The sequence below is a fragment of the Motacilla alba genome, chromosome 3 (assembly GCF_015832195.1).
Source record: "Motacilla alba alba isolate MOTALB_02 chromosome 3, Motacilla_alba_V1.0_pri, whole genome shotgun sequence".
NCBI classification, from domain to species: Eukaryota; Metazoa; Chordata; class Aves; order Passeriformes; family Motacillidae; genus Motacilla; species Motacilla alba.
The window spans coordinates 2,174,330-2,192,333 of record NC_052018.1 but is presented as its reverse complement, the minus strand read 5'-3'; the positions used below and the strand labels follow the sequence as shown (position 1 = coordinate 2,192,333).

The window sequence follows — 18,004 nt, the reverse complement described above, 5'->3', positions numbered from 1 at the left end:
CCTGGCATTGTCCCCGGTGCCACCCCCGAGTGCCCCAACCCCGAGGTCGGGAGGCTGGCACAGGACGTGGGCAATAAAACCGCACGGTGACACTGGCATCAACCTTGGTGCCACCCTTGCGGTCCCTGTGCCACCCTTGGGGTCCCTGTGCCACCCTTGGGGCCATCGAGTGTCCCCCGAGTGCCCCAACCCCGGGCTCAGGAGGCTGGCACAGGACGTGGGCAATAAAACCGCATGGTGACACTGGTGTCACTCTCTGTGCCATCTCTGGGGTCCCTGTGCCACCCTTGGGGTCCCTGTGCCACCCCCGAGTGCCCCAACCCCGAGGTCAGGAGGCTGGCACAGGACGTGGGCAATAAAACCGCACGGTGACACCTGTGACTGTCCCCAGTGCCACCCTTGGGGTCCCTGTGCCACCCTTGGGGCCATCGAGTGTCCCCCGAGTGCCCCAACCCCGGGCTCAGGAGGCTGGCACAGGACGTGGGCAATAAAACCGCATGGTGACATCTCTGATTGTCCCCTGTGTCACCCTTGGGGTCCCTCTGTCACCTTTGGGGTCCCTGGTGTCACCCGTGGGGTCCCTGTGTCACCTTTGGGGTCACGGGTGTCACCCTTGGGTTCCCTCTGTCACCTGTGGGGTCCCCAGTGCCACCCTGGATGTCCCCAGTGCCACTTTTGGGGTCCCTCTGTCACCTTTGGAGTCCCCGATGCCACCCTGGCTGTCCCCGGTGCCACCCTGGGTGTCCCCAGTGCCACTTTTGGGGTCCCTCTGTCACCCTTGAGGTCCCCGGTGCCACCCTGGATGTCCCCCCCCCCATTTTTCCCTCCATTTCCCCCATTTTTTTCCTCAAATTTCCTCAATTTTTCCTCAATTTTCCCAATTTCCCCCCTTTTTTCTCCATTTTCCCCTCAATTTTCCCCATTTTCCCCTCAAATTTCCCATTTTTTCTCAACTTTTCCCCCATTTCCCCCGAATTTTCCCCTCAAATTTTCCCATTTTCCCCATTTTTCCCCATTTTCCCCCAATTTTTCCCGTTTTCCCCATTTTCATCTCAATTTTCCCCTATTTTCCCCCATTTTTTCCCATTTTCCCCAGTTTTTTCCCTTTTTTCCCCATTTTCCCCAATTTTTCCCCAAATTTTCCCCATTTTCCCCCCATTTCCCCCATTTTTCCCAATTTCTCCCCATCTTTCCCCATTTTTCCCATTTTCCCCCCTTTTCCCCTCAAATTTTCCCATTTTTCCCCAATTTTCCCCTCAAATTTTCCCATTTTTTCTCAATTTTTCCCCCATTTCCCCCCAATTTTCCCCATTTTTCCCAATTTCCAATTTTCCCCCACAAATATTCCCATTTTTTCCCATTTTCCCCAATTTTTCCCCATTTTTCCCTTTTTTCCCCCATTTTCCCCTCAAATTTTCCCATTTTCCCCCCCATTTTTCCCCCATTTTCCCCATTTCCCCCCATTTATCCCCATTTTTTCCCCATTTTTCCCCCATTTCCCCCTCAATTTTCCCCATTTCCCCCCCATTTTCCCCCATTTTTCCCATTTCCCCCATTTTTCCCCTCAAATTTTCCCATTTTCCCCCCCATTTTTCCCCCATTTTTCCCCATTTCCTCCATTTCCCCCCATTTTTCCCCCAATTTTTCCCCATTTCCCCCCATTTTTCCCTTTTCCCCCCATTTTCCCCACAAATTTTCCCATTTTTTCCCATTTTCCCCAATTTTTCCCCATTTCCCCCCATTTTCCCCCCCTTTTTCCCCCAATTTTCCCCATTTTCCCCCATTTTTCCCTTTTCCCCAATTTTCCCCTCAAATTTTCCCATTTTCCCCCCCATTCTTCCCCCATTTATCCCCATTTCCTCCATTTCCCCCCATTTTCCCCCCAATTTTTCCCCATTTTCCTCCATTTTTTCCCCCTTTTTTCCCCCAATTTTCCCCATTTCCCCCCATTTTTCCCTTTCCCCCCCATTTTCCCCTCAAATTTTCCCTATTTTTCCCCATTTCCCATTTTCCCCACAAATTTTCCCATTCTTTTCCCATTTTCCCCAATTTTCCCCCAATTTTTCCCATTTTCCCCCATTTTCCCCCATTTTTCCCCAAATTTTCCCCATTTCCCCCCATTTTTTTCCCAATTTCTCCCCATTTTCCCCTCAAATTTTCCCATTTTCCCCCATTTTCCCCTCAAATTTTCCCATTTTTTCTCAATTTTTCCCCATTTCCCCTCAATTTTCCCCACAAATTTTCCCATTTTTTCCCATTTTCCCCAATTTTTCCCCATTTCCCCCCATTTTTCCCAATTTCTCCCCATTTTCCCCTCAAATTTTCCCATTTTTTCTCAATTTTTCCCCATTTCCCCCCAATTTTCCCCACAAATTTTCCCATTTTTTTCCCATTTTCCCCCATTTCCCCCCATTTCCCCCCATTTTCATCTAAATTTTTCCCCATTTCCCCCTCAATTTTCCCCATTTCCCCCCAATTTTCCCCATTTTTCCCTTTCCCCCCATTTTCCCCTCAAATTTTCCCATTTTCCCCCCCATTTTTCCCCCCTTTTCCCCATTTCCCCCCATTTATCCCCATTTCCTCCATTTCCCCCCATTTTCCCCCCAATTTTTCCCCATTTTCCCCAATTTTCCCCCATTTTTTTCCCATTTCCCCCCATTTTCCCCTCAAATTTTCCCATTTTTTCCCCATTTTTTCCCCATTTTTTCCCCATTTTTCCCCATTTTCCCCATTTTCCCCACTCCCCCCCCATTTTTTCAAGCCTCTTTCCCTCCCCCTCCCCAAATTCCCCCGACCCCCCCCAAGAATCCACCGGGAATTTGCGAAATTAGGAATTTTTATATCAAATCCCGGGCGCGGCGCAGAATTCCGGCTGCTTTTGGTTTTCTGGGAATCCCGGGATCCCGCGAGGATTCCCGGCCGGATTCAGGAACAAAAAAATCCCAAAAACAACCCAAAAAATCTCATTTTTTTCTCATTTTTTTCTCATTTTTTTCTCATTTTTTTCTCATTTTTTTCTCATTTTTTTCACTTTTTTCTCATTTTTTTCCTCTTTTTTTTCGTTGTTATTTTGGGGTTTTTTTACCAAAAAAAGTCTCGGATCCGACGGCGGAAAAAGCAAAAAAATTCAAAATTCTCCCCCCCAAAAAATTAATTAAAAAAGAAATTAATTAAAAATTTCCCCCCCCACACACACACAGAAAAAAAATAAATTAAAAATTAAAATTTTCCCCAAAAAAATTGAAATAAATTTAAAAATTTACCCCCCAAAAATTTTAAAAATATAAAGTTTTCAAAAAAAAATTTAAAAAAAATTAATTTCCCCCCAAAAAAATTTTAAAAAATTAAAGTTCCCCCCAAAAATTAAAAATAATTAAAAATTTCAAAAAAAAAATTAAAATTTACTCAAAAAATAGAAAAAATAAAATTTCCTCCAAAAAAATTAAAATTTTAAAATTCCTCAAAAAAAAATTCCAAAAAAAATTAAAAAAAATTAAAATTTCCCCAAATTTTTTTAAAAAATTAAAAATTTCCCCCCCAAAATTTAAAAATTTCCCCCAAAAAAATGTTTGAAAAATTTCCCTCCACAAAAAAAGGAAAAAATCCCAAAAAATTCCCAAAAAAAATCGCCCAAAAGAAAGAAATAAATACAGAAAGAAATAGAAATTTACATAAATTTGCATTTAATTAATTAATTGATTAAAAAAGAAATTGAAATAAACCAAAAATAACCCAGAAAGTCCCAAAAAATTCCAGGCAAAAAATCAAATAGAAAATTAAATTAAATTAAATTAAATTAATGACATTAAATTAAAATAAAGGAAATAAAATAAATAAAATTGAAAAAATAAAGGAAATAAAATGAAATAAAATAATAAAAATTTTAAAACAGAGAAATAAAATGAAATAAAATAATAAAAGGTTGAAAAAGTAAAGAAAATAAAGGAATATAAGAAGATGTCAAGAAATAAAATAAAATCAAAATCAAAGAGAATAAAAGAATAAAACCATTTTAAGCAAAATAAAATATAAAAATTTTTAATGAAAAATTAAAATCAAAATTAAAAATAAGGAATTAAACTAAATTTAAATAATACAACAAAATAAAATAAACATTAAGTAAATTAAATTTAAATTTAATTGAATTTAAATTAAATAAATTAAAATTAAATTAAATTTTTAAAAAAGGAAAGAAATTAAAATTAAATTAAAATAAAATAAGATTAAATTGAACTAAAATGAAATGAAATTAAATGAAAATAAAATAAAATAGAAGTGAATAAATAAAATTAAATGAAATGAAAACCAAATATAAAATTAAATTAAATTAAATTAAATTAAGTTAAAATAAAATTAAAATAAAATAAATTAAATTCGATTAAAATTAAGTTAAATTAAAGGAAAAGAAAAAAAGAAATTAAATTTAAATAAAATAAAAATTAAAATAAATACAAAACTAAAAATAAATAAAATAAAATAAAATATGAAAATAAAATAAAATAAAATAAAATAAAATAAATAAAATAAATAAATGAAATTCGCCTTGGGGGGTGGGAGATTCCCAACGCGAGTTCCCGCGCGGGCGGCCGTGGACGAGGATCGCTAAAAAAATATCTCTGAAACCATCTGAGCTTAAAAAGAGACGCCGGCGGCGCCGGGAGCGCGCCCGCGGCCACCGCGGCCACCGCGGCCACCGCCGGACCCGGCCCGCGGCCGCGGGCTCCGCACGGCGCCGCCGGAGCTCCTGGAGGGCGTCCGGGGGGCTCCTCGGGGCAGTTCCGGAGCTCCTGGAGGAGTTCCAAAGGTTCTGGAGGAGTTCCAAAGGTTCTGGAGGAGTTCCACAGGTTCTGGAGGGCATCCAGAGGGCTCCTCAGGGCAGTTCTGGAGCTTCTGGAGGAGTTCTGGAGAAGTTCCACAGGTTCTGGAGAAGTTCCGGAGGTTCTGGAGGAGTTCCAAAGGTTCTGGAGGCCTTGGAATGGATCCTGAGGGCTCCTCAGAGCAGTTCTGGAGCTTCTGGAGGAGTTCTGGAGCTTCTGGAGGAGTTCCAAAGGTTCTGGAGAAGTTCCAGAGCTTCTGGAGCTCCTGGAATGGATCCTGAGGGCTCCTCAGAGCGCTGCCAGAGGTTCTGGAGGGGATCCTGAGGGCTCCTCAGAGCGCTTCTGGAGGTTCTGGAGGAGTTCCAAAGGTTCTGGAGGCCTTGGAATGGATCCTGAGGGCTCCTCAGAGCACTTCTGGAGGTTCTGGAGGCCTTGGAATGGATCCAGGGGGGTCCTCACAGCGCTTCTGGAGGTTCTGGAGGAGTTCCACAGGTTCTGGAGGGGATCCAGAGAGCTCCTCAGAGCAGTTCCAGAGGTTCTGGAGGCCTTGGAATGGATCCTGAGGGCTCCTCAGAGCGCTTCTGGAGGTTCTGGAGGAGTTCCAGAGGTTCTGGAGGGGATCCAGAGGGGTCCTCAGCGCACTTCTGGAGGTTCTGGAGAAGTTCTGGAGGTTCTGGAGGCAATCCAGAGGGATTCTTGGAGTGGTTCTGGAGGTTCTGGAGAAGTTCCGGAGGTTCTGGAGGCCTTGGAATGGATCCCGAGGGCTCCTCAGAGCGCTGCCAGAGGTTCTGGAGGAGTTCCAAAGGTTCTGAATATCTTGGAATGTATCCTGAGGGGTCGTCAGAGCAGCTCTGGAGAAGTTCCAGAGGTTCTGGATGGTTCTGGAGGAGTTCCAAAGGCTCTGGAGGCCTTGGAATGGATCCTGAGGGGTCACTGGAGTGGTTCTGGAGGTTCTGGAGAAGTTCTGGCTGGTTCTGGAGGGGTTGGAATGACTCCAAAAGGGTCCTTGGAGGAGAATGGATCCAGAGGTGTCCATGGAGGAATTCTGGAACTCTTGGAGCCATTCCAGAGCTCTTGGACCGATTCTGGATCTCCTGGATCGATCCTGGCTGTTCCAGAGGTGTCCTTAGAACTCTTCTGGAGACCTTGGAGTGGTTCTGAGGTTCTTGGAGCAATTCCAGCCACTCCAGAGGTGTCCTTGGAGAGGTTCTGGAGCTCCTGGATCGATTCTGGATCTCCCTGATCAATCCCAGAGCTCTGGGATCGACCCTGACCATTCCAGAGGTGTCCTTGGAGAAGTTCTGGAACCCTTGGAGAGGTTCTGGAGATTCTGGAGCTGCTGGATTTATTCTGGACCTCCAGGATCAATTCTGGATCTCCTGGAGAGGTTCTGGACCTCCAGGATCGATTCTGGACCTCCAGGATAAATTCTGGACCTCCAGGATCAATTCTGGACCTCCTGGATCAATTCTGGATCTCCTGGAGAGGTTCTGGACCTCCAGGATCAATTCTTGATGTTCTGGAAAGGTTCTGGACCTCCAGGATCAATTCTGGACCTCCTGGATCAATTCTGGATGAATTCTGAACCTCCTGGAGATGTCCTGAACTTCCAGGATCAATTCTGGATCTCCTGGAGATGCCCTGAACCTCCTGGATTGATTCTGGACCTCCGGGATCAATTCTGGATCTCTTGGAGAAGTCCTGGACCTCCAGGATCAATTCTGGACCTCCTGGATCGATTCCGGATGAATTCTGGACCTCCTGGAGATGCCCTGAACCTCCAGGATCAATTCTGGACCTCCAGGAACAATTCTGGACCTCCTGGAGAGGTTCTGGACCTCCAGGATCAATTCTGGACCTTTTGAAGAGGTTCTGGAGCTCCAGGATCAATTCTGGACCTCCTGGATCAATTCTGGATGAATTCTGAACCTCCTGGAGATGCCCTGAACCTCCAGGATCAATTCTGGATCTCCTGGAACAATTCTGGACCTCCTGGAGAGGTTCTGGACCTCCAGGATCAATTCTGAACCTTCAGGATCAATCCTGGACCTCCAGGATCAATTCTGGACCTTTTGAAGAGGTTCTGGAGCTCCAGGATCAATTCTGGACCTCCTGGATCAATTCTGGATGAATTCTGAACCTCCTGGAGATGCCCTGAACCTCCAGGATCAATTCTGGATCTCCTGGAGATGTCCTGGACCTCCAGGATCGATTCTGGACCTCCTGGATCAATCCTGGACCTCCAGAACTGACCCAGCCCCACCTCCCCCGACCCCACCAACCCCATCAGGACCCCAGCTCGGCCCCTTCCCCCTTGTCGCCGTCCCAGTCGCCGGGGCCGGCCTTGCCGGCGGCTCCGGAAGCTTCCGGCTTGGCGGCGGGGCGGCCGCCGTGGGCGCCGTGGGAGCCGTTGGTCTGCGAGCAGACGTGGGCCTTGCCCTTGGGCCGGTGGTTGTGGATCTTGTACTTCATCAGGAGGATGAAGATGAACACCAGCACCGAGGCCACGATGATGCCGCCGATGACGATGATCATGGTGCCGCCCAGGAAGTGCGCCTGCAGCGAGCGGCACGGCCGCGCCGGCGGCCGCGTGGAGAAGCGCGAGCAGCCCAGCGGGCGCGTGGCCGGCAGCGAGCTCCGCGCGTCCGAGAACACGGCCAGCACGCACAGCTCGTACGCCCGGCCCGGGGCCAGGTCCGACAGCGAGAACGACGCGCTGGGCGCCGGGATCATCCTGCAACGGCAACGCCAGCGCGGTTGGCCGCGGCTCTCCCGGTTTTTGGGATATTCCCACCATTTTTCCCATTTTTCCCACATTTTCCAGCCATTTTTCCATGGTTTTCAGCCATTCTTTCCCTGTTTTCCAGCTCCTTTCTCATCCCTCTCTCCCACTTCTCCATCACCTCTTCCATCCATTTTTCCCACATTTTCCAGCCACTTTTCCATGGTTTTTGGCCATTCTTTCTCTATTTTCCAGCTCCTTCCTCATCCCTCTCTCCCAGTTCTCCAGCACCTCTTCCATCCCTTTTTCCCACATTTTCCAGCCGCCTTTCCCCACATTTTCCAGCCATTTTTCCATGGTTTTCGGCCAATCTTTCCCTATTTTTCAGGCCCTTTCTCATCCCTATCTCCCAGTTCTCCAGCACCTCTTCCATCCCTTTTCCCCACATTTTCCAGCCACATTTCCCTATTTTCCATCCGCTTTTCCCCACATTTTCCAGCCATTTTTCCATGGTTTTCGGCCATTCTTTCCCTGTTTTCCAGCCCCATTCTCATCCCTATCTCCCACTTTTCCATCACCTATTCCATCTCTTTTTCCCACATTTTCCAGCCTCTTTTCCCACATTTTCCAGCCATTTTTCCATGGTTTTCAGCCATTCTTTCCCTGTTTTCCAGCTCCTTTCTCATCCCTCTCTCCCACTTCTCCATCACCTCTTCCACCCCTTTTTCCCACATTTTCCAGCCACTTTTCCATGGTTTTTGGCCATTCTTTCTCTATTTTCCAGCTCCTTCCTCATCCCTATCTCCCAGTTCTCCAGCACCTCTTCCATCTCTTTTTCCCACATTTTCCAGCCTCTTTTCCCACATTTTCCAGCCATTTTTCCATGGTTTTCAGCCATTCTTTCCCTGTTTTCCAGCTCCTTTCTCATCCCTCTCTCCCACTTCTCCATCACCTCTTCCACCCCTTTTTCCCACATTTTCCAGCCACTTTTCCATGGTTTTTGACCCTTTCCTCCCTATTTTCCAACCCCTTTCTCATCCCTCTCTCCCACTTCTCCATCACCTCTTCCATCCCTTTTTCCCACATTTCCCAGCCCTTTTCCCCATGTTTTTCACCCTCTTTCCCATTTTTCCCACATTTTTTCCCTATTTTTCAGCCAGTTTTCCATGGTTTTTGACCCTTTTTTCCCAATTTTCCAGCCCCTTTCTCATCCCTCTCTCCCACTTCTCCATCACCTCTTCCACCCCTTTTCCCCACATTTTCCAGCCACTTTTCCCTATTTTCCAGCCATTTTTCCATGGGTTTTGACCCCTTTTTCCCAATTTTCCAGCCCCTTTCTCATCCCTATCTCCCAGGTCTCCATCACCTATTCCACCCCTTTTTCCCACATTTTTCAACCACTTTTCCCTATTTTTCACTCACTTTTCCCTATTTTCCAGCCACTTTCCCCACATTTTCCAGCCATTTTTCCATGGTTTTTGGCCATTCTTTCCCTATTTTCCAGCCCCTTTCTCATCCCTCTCTCCCAGTTCTCCGGCCCCTTTTCCATCCCTTTTTCCATGGTTTTTCCATCCCTTTTTCCCTATTTTTCACCCATTTCTCCATGCTTTTTGGCCTCTTTTCCCTTGTTTTTTCAGCCTTTTCCCAGCCCTTTTTCCCTGTTTCAGCCTCTTTTCCACATTTCCCACCCATTTTTTTTTCATTTCCCACCCGTTTTTCCACATTTCCAACCCATTTTCCACATTTCTCATCCTCTTTTCAGTATTTTCCGTCCCATTTTCCGCCTTTCCCACCCGTTTTTCCACATTTCCCATCCGTTTTCCACATTTCCAAACATTTTTTCCCCATTTCCCACCTGTTTCTCCCCATTTTCCACAAATTTACCACATTTCCCACCCATTTTCCACATTTTTCCCCCGTTTTTCCCCATTTCCCCCGTTTTTCACACTTTCCACAAATTTTCCCCGTTTCTCCCCCATTTTTCCCCATTTCCCACCTGTTTTTCACTTGGTTTTCACCCATTTTTCCACATTTCCTACCCAATTTTTTCACAGTTTTCATCCTCTTTTCCGTATTTTCCATCCCTTTTTCCAGATTTCCCCTCCATTTCTCCCCATTTCCCCCATTTTTCCCCATTTCCCCCAATTTTCCCCATTTTTTCTCATTCCCCCCGTTTTTCCCCATTTCCCCCCGTACCTCCCCATTTCCCCCATTTTTTTCTCCATTTTTCCCCATTTCCCCCCATTTCCCCCCATTTTTTCCCCAATTTCCCCCCCATTTTCCCCCATTTCCCCCTATTTTTCCCCATATCTCCCCATTTCCAACCATTTTTCCCCATTTCCCCCATTTTTTCTCCATTTTTCCCCATTTCCCCTCATTTTTCCCCCATTTTTCCCCATTTCCCCCCATTTCCTCCCCATTCCCCCCCATTTCCTCCCAATTTTTCCCCATTTCCCCCCATTTTGTCTCCTGCTTTTCACCATTTCTCCCCCATTTTCCCCATTCCCCCCCGTTTCTGCCCATTTCCCCCAATTTTTCCCCATTTTTCCCCATTTTTCCCCATTTCTCCCCATTTCCTCCCCATTTTCCCCCATTCCCCCCATTTTTCCCCATTTCCTCCCCATTTTCCCCCATTTCCCTCCATTTTTCCCCATTTCCCCCCCATTCCCCCCCATTTTTCCCCATTTCTCCCCATTCCCCCCCATTTTTCCCCATTTCTCCCCATTCCCCCCCATTTTTCCCCATTTTTCCCCATTTCCCCCCATTTTTCCCCATTTCCCCCCATTTTTCCCCATTTCCCCCCATTTTTCCCCATTTCCCCCCATTTTTCCCCATTTCCCCCCCATTTCCCCCCATTTTTCCCCATTTTTCCCCATTTTTCCCCATATCCCCTGATTTTCCCCATTCCCCCCCCTTTCCCCCCCCCCCCGTCCCCCCCGTTTTCGGGGCTCCAATCACCGATAAACCAGGATCTCGTCGGCCGAGCTGTTGTACTGGATCTGGTACATCCTCAGCCCTTCCAGCTCCTCCTGCGGCGGCCACCGCACCAGCGCCGACGTCGCCGTCACCTCGGCCACCACCACCCCCCCTCTGTCCCCCCTCTCCAGCTTGGAGTCGTTGCCCAGGCTGGATTTGGCCGAAATCAGGATATCCGACGGCTCCGGCCCGGCCGTGCCCGCCTTCTTCCCCTCCTCTTCCTCGCACTCGGTGCCGTTGCCGTCCGGCACCACGCGGAACTCCACCGGCGCCGTCGACTCGCCGGCGGCGTTGGAGGCGATGCACGTGAAGGTCCCTTGGTCCCCCGCGGCCGCCTCCAAAATATCCAACGTCCCGTTCTCGTACGAAACCGTCCTGGACGTGTTGGCCACCAGTTTGCCGTCGGGGGCGATCCAGCGCACGTAGGGGTCGGGGTCGCCCACGGCTTTGCACTTGAGCGAGGCGCTCTGGCCGACGGCCGTCACCAGCTTGGGCGTCCGGTGGGTGATCATGGGCGGCTCGCAGACGAACTCCTCCTCGCGGATGCTCCAGAAGTATTTGCCCATCAGCTCCGGCGGCGAGGCGCACGTCTCCAGGTCGTCCTCGCGCGTCAGGCGCCGCAGCCACACCAGCTCGCAGTTGCAGTGCAGGGGGTTGCCGCCGAAGCTCAGCACCAAGGAGGTCAGCGGGGAGCCTTTGGATTTGGCGTAGACGGGGATGCGGGAGAACAGCGGGTCCGGCGGGATCTTCTTGAGCTTGTTGGAGGTCATGTCCAACCTGGCCAGCTTGTGGAGGTTGGAGAAGATCCCCTCGGGCACGAACTCGATGAGGTTGTGATCCAAACTCACCGTGTTGACGTTGGAGAGCTTGGCCACGGTGGCCCAAGGGACGTCCACCAGGTTATTGTAGGACAAGTCCAAATCCTCGATGGTCTCCAAGAAATCGTCCAGCGACCGGGGCGAGATGAAGCTGAGCTGGTTGTTGCTCAGGATCAGGTGCCGCAGGTTGACCAGCCCCTTGAAGTGGTCCTCGCCGATGGACGTCAGGCGGTTGCTGTCCAGGTGGAGCGCGTGGAGGCCCCTGAGGTCGGAGAAGGCGTAAGGCATGATCTGGCTGATGGTGTTGCGCGACAGCGTCAGGTGGATGAGCTGCGTCATGTTGGCGAAGTCGCGCCGGCGCAGCACGGTGATGAAGTTGTCCATGAGGCGCAGCTCGGCCGTGCGCCGGTCGATGCCGGGCGGCACGAAGAGGAGCCCGGTCTTGGTGCACAGGATGGTGAAGGACGGCGAGAGGTTCTGGCACGAGCAGCGCTTGGGGCAGGGCGGCGCGTTCGAGGCGCTCGAGGTGAAGAAGAAGAGGAGAGGGAGCAGGAGCTTTTCCATCGTCGGGGAAAACGGGAAGCTGGGAGGGAAACGGGAGGAAATTGTGGGATTCGGTTGAGTTTTGGGGTTGAAATCGGGCAAGATTCCGGCCCGAGAGGTTGAGGAGGTTCAGTGGAGAGGGAAATGCCAAAACTGAGAAGGAAAAGCGGGAGAAATCCATGGAAATGTGGTGGAATTGGAGAAATAATGGAGAAAAATCCATGGAAATGTGGTGGAATTGGAGAAAGATGGGGAAAATCCATGGAAATGTGGAGGAATTATGGAAAAAATGGGATTAAATCCATGGAAATGTGGTGGAATTGGAGAAATAATGGAGAAATCCATGGAAATGTGGTGGAATTGGAGAAAGATGGGGAAAATCCATGGAAATGTGGTGGAATTGGAGAAATAATGGAGAAAAATCCATGGAAATGTGGTGGAATTGGAGAAATAATGGAGAAAAATCCATGGAAATGTGGTGGAATTATGGAAAATTTGGGATTAAATCCATGGAAATGTGGAGGAATTTGGGAAAATTGGGATTGAATCCATGGAAATGCAGTGGAATTATGGAAAAAATGGGATTAAATCCATGGAAATGTGGAGGAATTTGGGGAAAATGGGGAGAAATCCATGAAAAAATGGAGGAATTTGGGATAAAACCAAGTTTAGGGTCAAGTTTTAATTCCAAGATATCGAAAAAATTCCCAATTGTGAGGAAAATCCCAAATTTGAGAGGGAAAAATGGGAGAAATGTGGATTAATTTGGGGGGAAAATGGGAGAAATTCAGGAAAATGTGGATTAATTTGGGAAAAAATGGGTTTTAATATTCCAGGGTATTTTTTGGGATGATTTTCCCATGGATTGGGTGGGGTTTTATTGGGATTTTGGGATTTTTTGGGGGGAACTTTTGGGTTGATTTTTCCACATTTTTGGGTTTTTTGGGATGATTTTCCAATGGATTTCCCCATGAATTGGTTGGGGCAACATTTGAATAAAATTTTCATAAATTAAAATAAAATTTCAAATTCTAATTAAAAAATAAGAAGAAATCAACATATTAAAGATTATTAAATGGAATAACAATGAATTTTAGATTTAAAATAATTCATTGAAATAGTTATTAATTTAAAATTAAGGTCAATTCAAAATTGGAAGGAATGAAAAAGAAATGAAAAATAATAAAATAAACATTAATTAAAAATAATGAAATTAAAATAATGATGGGAATAAAGTAATGGAAATGAAAATAATTAAAACCAAATAAAAACAAAACACTAAAAAGTCAAATAAAATATTGAAACAAAAGTATTGAAACGTAAAATAATTAAACAAAATCATTAAAATTGAAATAATAGAAGTTAAAATATTGAGAATTAAAAGAAGAAATGAATAATAGAAATAAAAGAATGAACTTAAAAGGAGAGACATTGAAAAGAGACACAGGATACTGGAATAAAATAATAATTAAAAACCAAATCGATAAGAAATTAATGAGAATAAATTCCGAATAATAATGGTAAAATTTAAATATAAAATTATATTAAATGTTAAAATTATCATTTTAAAGTTAAAATTAATAACCTATTCAAAATAAATATACATTTCAAAAAATAATAATCCCCTAAAAATAAAAATATTAAACGTTAAAATAGTAATTGTAATGAATAAAAGTGAGAATCAATTAAAATTAAAATTAATTTAAATTAATAACAATAAGAATGAATAAATAAATGTCGTAATTGGAAATAAAAATAATTAAAATAAGAGGAATTAAGATGATTTCTAATTAAAAGAATAGAAATAATTACAATTAATATTATCTACAATTATATAAATTAAACCCGTTATTAAACAAATCCTATTAATTGGGATAAAGAATTAATTAATAAAAGCTATTTAAAGATAAATCTAATTAAAACCTCCCTGAAATCCCCGGGAATTTCCCTTGATCCCAAAATCCCCTGGACTCAAATTCCTGGGAATTTTTCCGGTCCAGGCTGAGGAAAATTCGGCTTTTCCTGAATTTCCCAGAGAATTCCAAGGAAAAATGTTGGGATTGGGCCCAAAATTCCCAAAATTCCCAAGGGAAAAGTGGGAATTGGGCAGGGCCAGGCCCAGAATTCCAAGATTTTGGAGGGAAAATTGGGATTTGGGGTAGGCCAAGGTGAAAATCCCAAAATTCCTGAGGGAAAAAGGGAAGTGCTGAACACAAAATTCCAAGGTTTCTGAGGGAAAATTGGGATTTGGGGAGTAAAAGGCCCAAAATTCCAAGATTTTAGGGGGAAAAATGTGAATTGGGATGGGTCAGGCCTGAAATTCCAAGATTTCTGAGGGAAAATTGGGATTTCCAGGGTAGGCCAAGCTGAAAATTCCCTAAATCTCTGAGGGAAAAGTGGGAAAATGGGAAGTGCCAGGCCCAAAATTCCAAGGTTTTGGAGGAAAAAAGTGGGATTTGGGGAGGTAAAAGGCCCAAATTTCCAAGATTTCTGAGGGAAAATAAGGAATTGGGTCAGACCAGGCTGAAATTCCCAAAATTCCTGAGGGAAAAGTGGGGAGGAGGGAAGTGCTGAGCACAAATTCCAAGATTTCTGAGGGAAAATTGGGATTTTGGGGGCACGAGGCCCAAAATTCCAAGATTTTAGAGGAAAAATTGGGATTTGGGGTAGGACAAGCTGAAAATTCCCAAAAACCCTGAGGGAAAAGTGGGAATTTGGATGTTCCAGGCCCAACATTCCAAGATTTCTGAGGGAAAAGTGGGAAAGAGGGAAGTGCTGAACAGAAAATTCCAAGGTTTTAGGGGGAAAAATTGGGATTTCAGGGATAGGGCAGGCTGAAAACTCCCAAAATTCCTGAGGGAAAAGTGGGGAGGAGGGAAGTGCTGAGCACAAAAGTCCAAGATTTCTGAGGGAAAATTGGGATTTGGGGGGTACAAGGATGAAAAATTCCAGGATTTTAGAGGGAAAAAAAAGGATTTGGGGTAGGCCGAGGTGAAAATCCCAAAATTCCTGAGGGAAAAGTGGGAAAGAGGAAAGTGCTGGACACAAAATCCCAAGATTTTAGGGGGGAAAATGGGAATTGGGAAGGGCCAGGCCCAAAATTCCAAGGTTTCTGAGGGAAAATTGGGATTTGGGCCTGGCACAAACTTCCCAGAGATCTGAGGGGGGAAATTGGGAATTGGGATGGGCCAGGCCCAAAATTCCAAGATTTTAGAGGGAAAAAGGGAGCATTTGGGGTAGGCCAAGGTAAAAATTCCAAGATTTCTGAGGGAAAAGTGGGAAAATGGGAAGTGCCAGGCCCAAAATTCCAAGATTTTAGGGGGGAAAAATGTGAATTGGGATGGGTCAGGCCTGAAATTCCAAGATTTTGGAGGGAAAATTGGGATTTCCGGGGTAGGCCAAGCTGAAAATTCCCTAAATCTCTGAGGGAAAAGTGGGAAAATGGGAAGTGCCAGGCCCAAAATTCCAAGGTTTTGGAGGAAAAATTGGGATTTGGGGTGTTCCAGGCCCAAAATTCCCAACATTCCTGAGGGAAAAGTGGGATTTGGGCAGGGCCAGGCCCAAAATTCCAAGGTTTTGGAGGGAAGATTGGGATTTGGGGTGTTCCAGGCCCAAAATTCCAAGATTTCTGAGGGAAAAAATTCTCCAACCCTCCCCAAATTCACCCCAAAACTTTGGGAATTTGGGATTTTCCCAGTTCCAACCAATAAAATTCCTTTTTTTTCCCATCCCTGAATCCCATTTTGGGATTTTTCCCCCATTTTTCCAAGCCCCAGGTGAACATTCCCAAAGCCAGGCGTGGCCCAAAACTCAGGGAAAAAAAATTCCTTTATAATCAGGGAATCCGGGAGTTAAAAAAACCCAAAAAAACCCCCAAAATTCGGATTTTTCCACCTGGAAAATCACTCCTGGGTTTAACAAATGTGGAATTCCGGCCTGAATTATATAAGGAAAAGGGGGGTGAGGGGGGAATCTCGTCCAGGTGCCGGAAAATCCCGATTTTCCAGGAAAAAAAAGATGGAGCGACGCTGGAATGTTTCATTTTAAAGGTCAAAACACCTCCAAAATCCCATTTTTTTCCTTAAAAAATCAGGATTTTCCTTAGGAAAAAAGCAAAATTTTCAGTCTTTGAGCATCAAATTCCCCCTCGGGGCTGCAGAATTCCGGGGAAAAAATGAAAATATTGGAATTTTGGGCTGGTTTAGAGGGGAAAATCGGATTTTTTAATAGGGAAAATCGGCGTTTTTATCCCGATTTTCCTCGGGGAGAGATTCCCGGTGGGAATCCTCAATGACAGCGCCGTGCCTCGTCCCCTGGGGATGGGGATTTGGGGAAAAAATGGGATTTTGAGGGGATTTGAGGGTTTTTTTGGAGGGATTTGAGGGGGGAGAATTCCAAGCGCGGCGCCGCCGCAACGCGGGAAGGACGCGCCCTGCTCGGGGAAAAAAATCGGGAATTGCAGGTGCCGGGAAGGGGAAAAAAACCGGGAAAAACCGGGGAAAACCGCGGGAAAAAAGAACCAGAAACGCTCCGGATGACGGGATTTAACACGGGTTTGGGGGGAAAAAATGGGGAAAAAAATAAAAAGGGGGGAAAATCTCAAAAATTGGGGGAGGGGAGGGAAAAAAGCGCCGGGAACACCTGGAAAAGGCACACCTGGAGCAGCCCCACCTGGATGACACGGCGGATTTATGGCCGGCTGGAAGGGCTTGGAACCGCCCTGGAAACCCCAAAAATCCCCCAAAATTCCCTCAAAATCCCTGAAATCCCCAAGGGCTGGAGGCGCCCTCGGTTTTTCCAGGCAAGGGTTAAAAAGCTGGAAAATTTGGGAGGGGTCGCCGCTGGAAAAGCGCGGGGGGGATGCGTTTTATCCCGATTTATCGCGATTTATCCCGATTTTATCCCGATTTATCCCCATTTCCCCTCCTTTCATCCCATTTTTACCCCATTTTATCCCGTTTTATCCCGTTTTTACCCCATTTTATCCCGATTTATCCCGATTTCTCGCTGCTTTATCCCGTTCCGCCCCGATTTTCACCCGATTTATCCCGGTTTTCCGCCGTTTCATCCCGGTTTTTCCCCGTTTTTCCCGGATTTTTTTATTCCCCCCCCCTCCCCATTTTTCACTCACCTTTCCCGCCGTTCCTTCAGGGGGGCGGCGACCCCCGCGCCCCCCCCGGGGGTCCCGAGCCTTCCATGGCCGGGAGCGATCCCGGGAGGAGGAGCGGGATCAAAAAAAAAAAAAAAAGCAGGGAAAAAAAAAAGCAGGAAAAGGAAAAAAAAAAGGAGGAAAAAAAAAAAAAAGAGGAGGAGGAGGAAGAGGAGGAAGAGGAGGAGGAGGAGGAGGAGCCCCCGCCCCTCCCCCCCTGCGGCCGCGGGGAGGGGCGGGAGAAGGGGGAGGGGCGGGGGGAGGGGCCGCTGCTGGGAATTTTGGGAATTTTCGGGGTTTTTTTCGGGGTTTTTTTTGGGAATTTCTTTCGGTTCTGCGGATTTGTGCGGTTTGTCCCAAAATCCCGGATTCCTGAATCCCCAGAAATCCCGGGATTCCGTCGCCGTCCCGAATTCCCAGCCCTCCCGGAACCCCGGAATCCCCAAACCCCCGAATCCTCGAATTCCTGAATTCTCAAACCCCCGAATCCCTGAATTCCTGAATTCCTGAATTCCCAAATCCCTGAACTCCAAAATTCCTGAATCCCCAAAAATCCCGGGATTCCGTCGCCATCCCAAATTCCCAGCCCTCCCGGAACCCCGGAATCCCCAAACCCCCGAATCCTCGAATTCCCGAATTTCTGCCTTCCTGAATTCTCAAACCCCCGAATCCCTGAATCCCTGAATTCCCAAAGCCCTGAACTCCAAAATTCCTGAATCCCCAAAATCCCGGGATTTCGTCGCCGTCCCGAATTCCCAGCCCTCCTGGAATTCCTGGATCCTGGAATTCCTGAATTCCATTCCAGAATCCCTGAATCCCATCCCATTCCCTGAATCCCCAAATTCCTGAATTCCCAAATCCCTGAATCCCTGAATTCCATCCCGTTCATTCCTTGGATCCCTGAATCCCTGAATTCCTAAATTCCTGAATTCCTGAATCTCTGAATTCCTGAATTCCTGAATCCCTGAATTCCTGAATT

The 18,004-nt window shown here is 46.3% G+C and overlaps 1 protein-coding gene across 1 annotated transcript; it reads right to left on the bottom strand.

Annotated features, from left to right (window-relative positions):
* Window positions 1–7,103: 7,103 nt before the first annotated feature.
* On the bottom strand, window positions 7,104–17,129 carry LOC119698551 (leucine-rich repeat and fibronectin type III domain-containing protein 1-like protein). Its single transcript, XM_038130529.1, has 3 exons — window positions 17,008–17,129; window positions 10,498–11,916; window positions 7,104–7,551 (listed from the first exon to the last, which is right to left on the bottom strand). The coding sequence occupies exons 2-3, from the start codon at window positions 11,895–11,897 to the stop codon at window positions 7,104–7,106; spliced, it is 1,848 nt and encodes a 615-aa protein (XP_037986457.1). The 5' UTR covers window positions 11,898–11,916; window positions 17,008–17,129.
* Window positions 17,130–18,004: the final 875 nt, after the last annotated feature.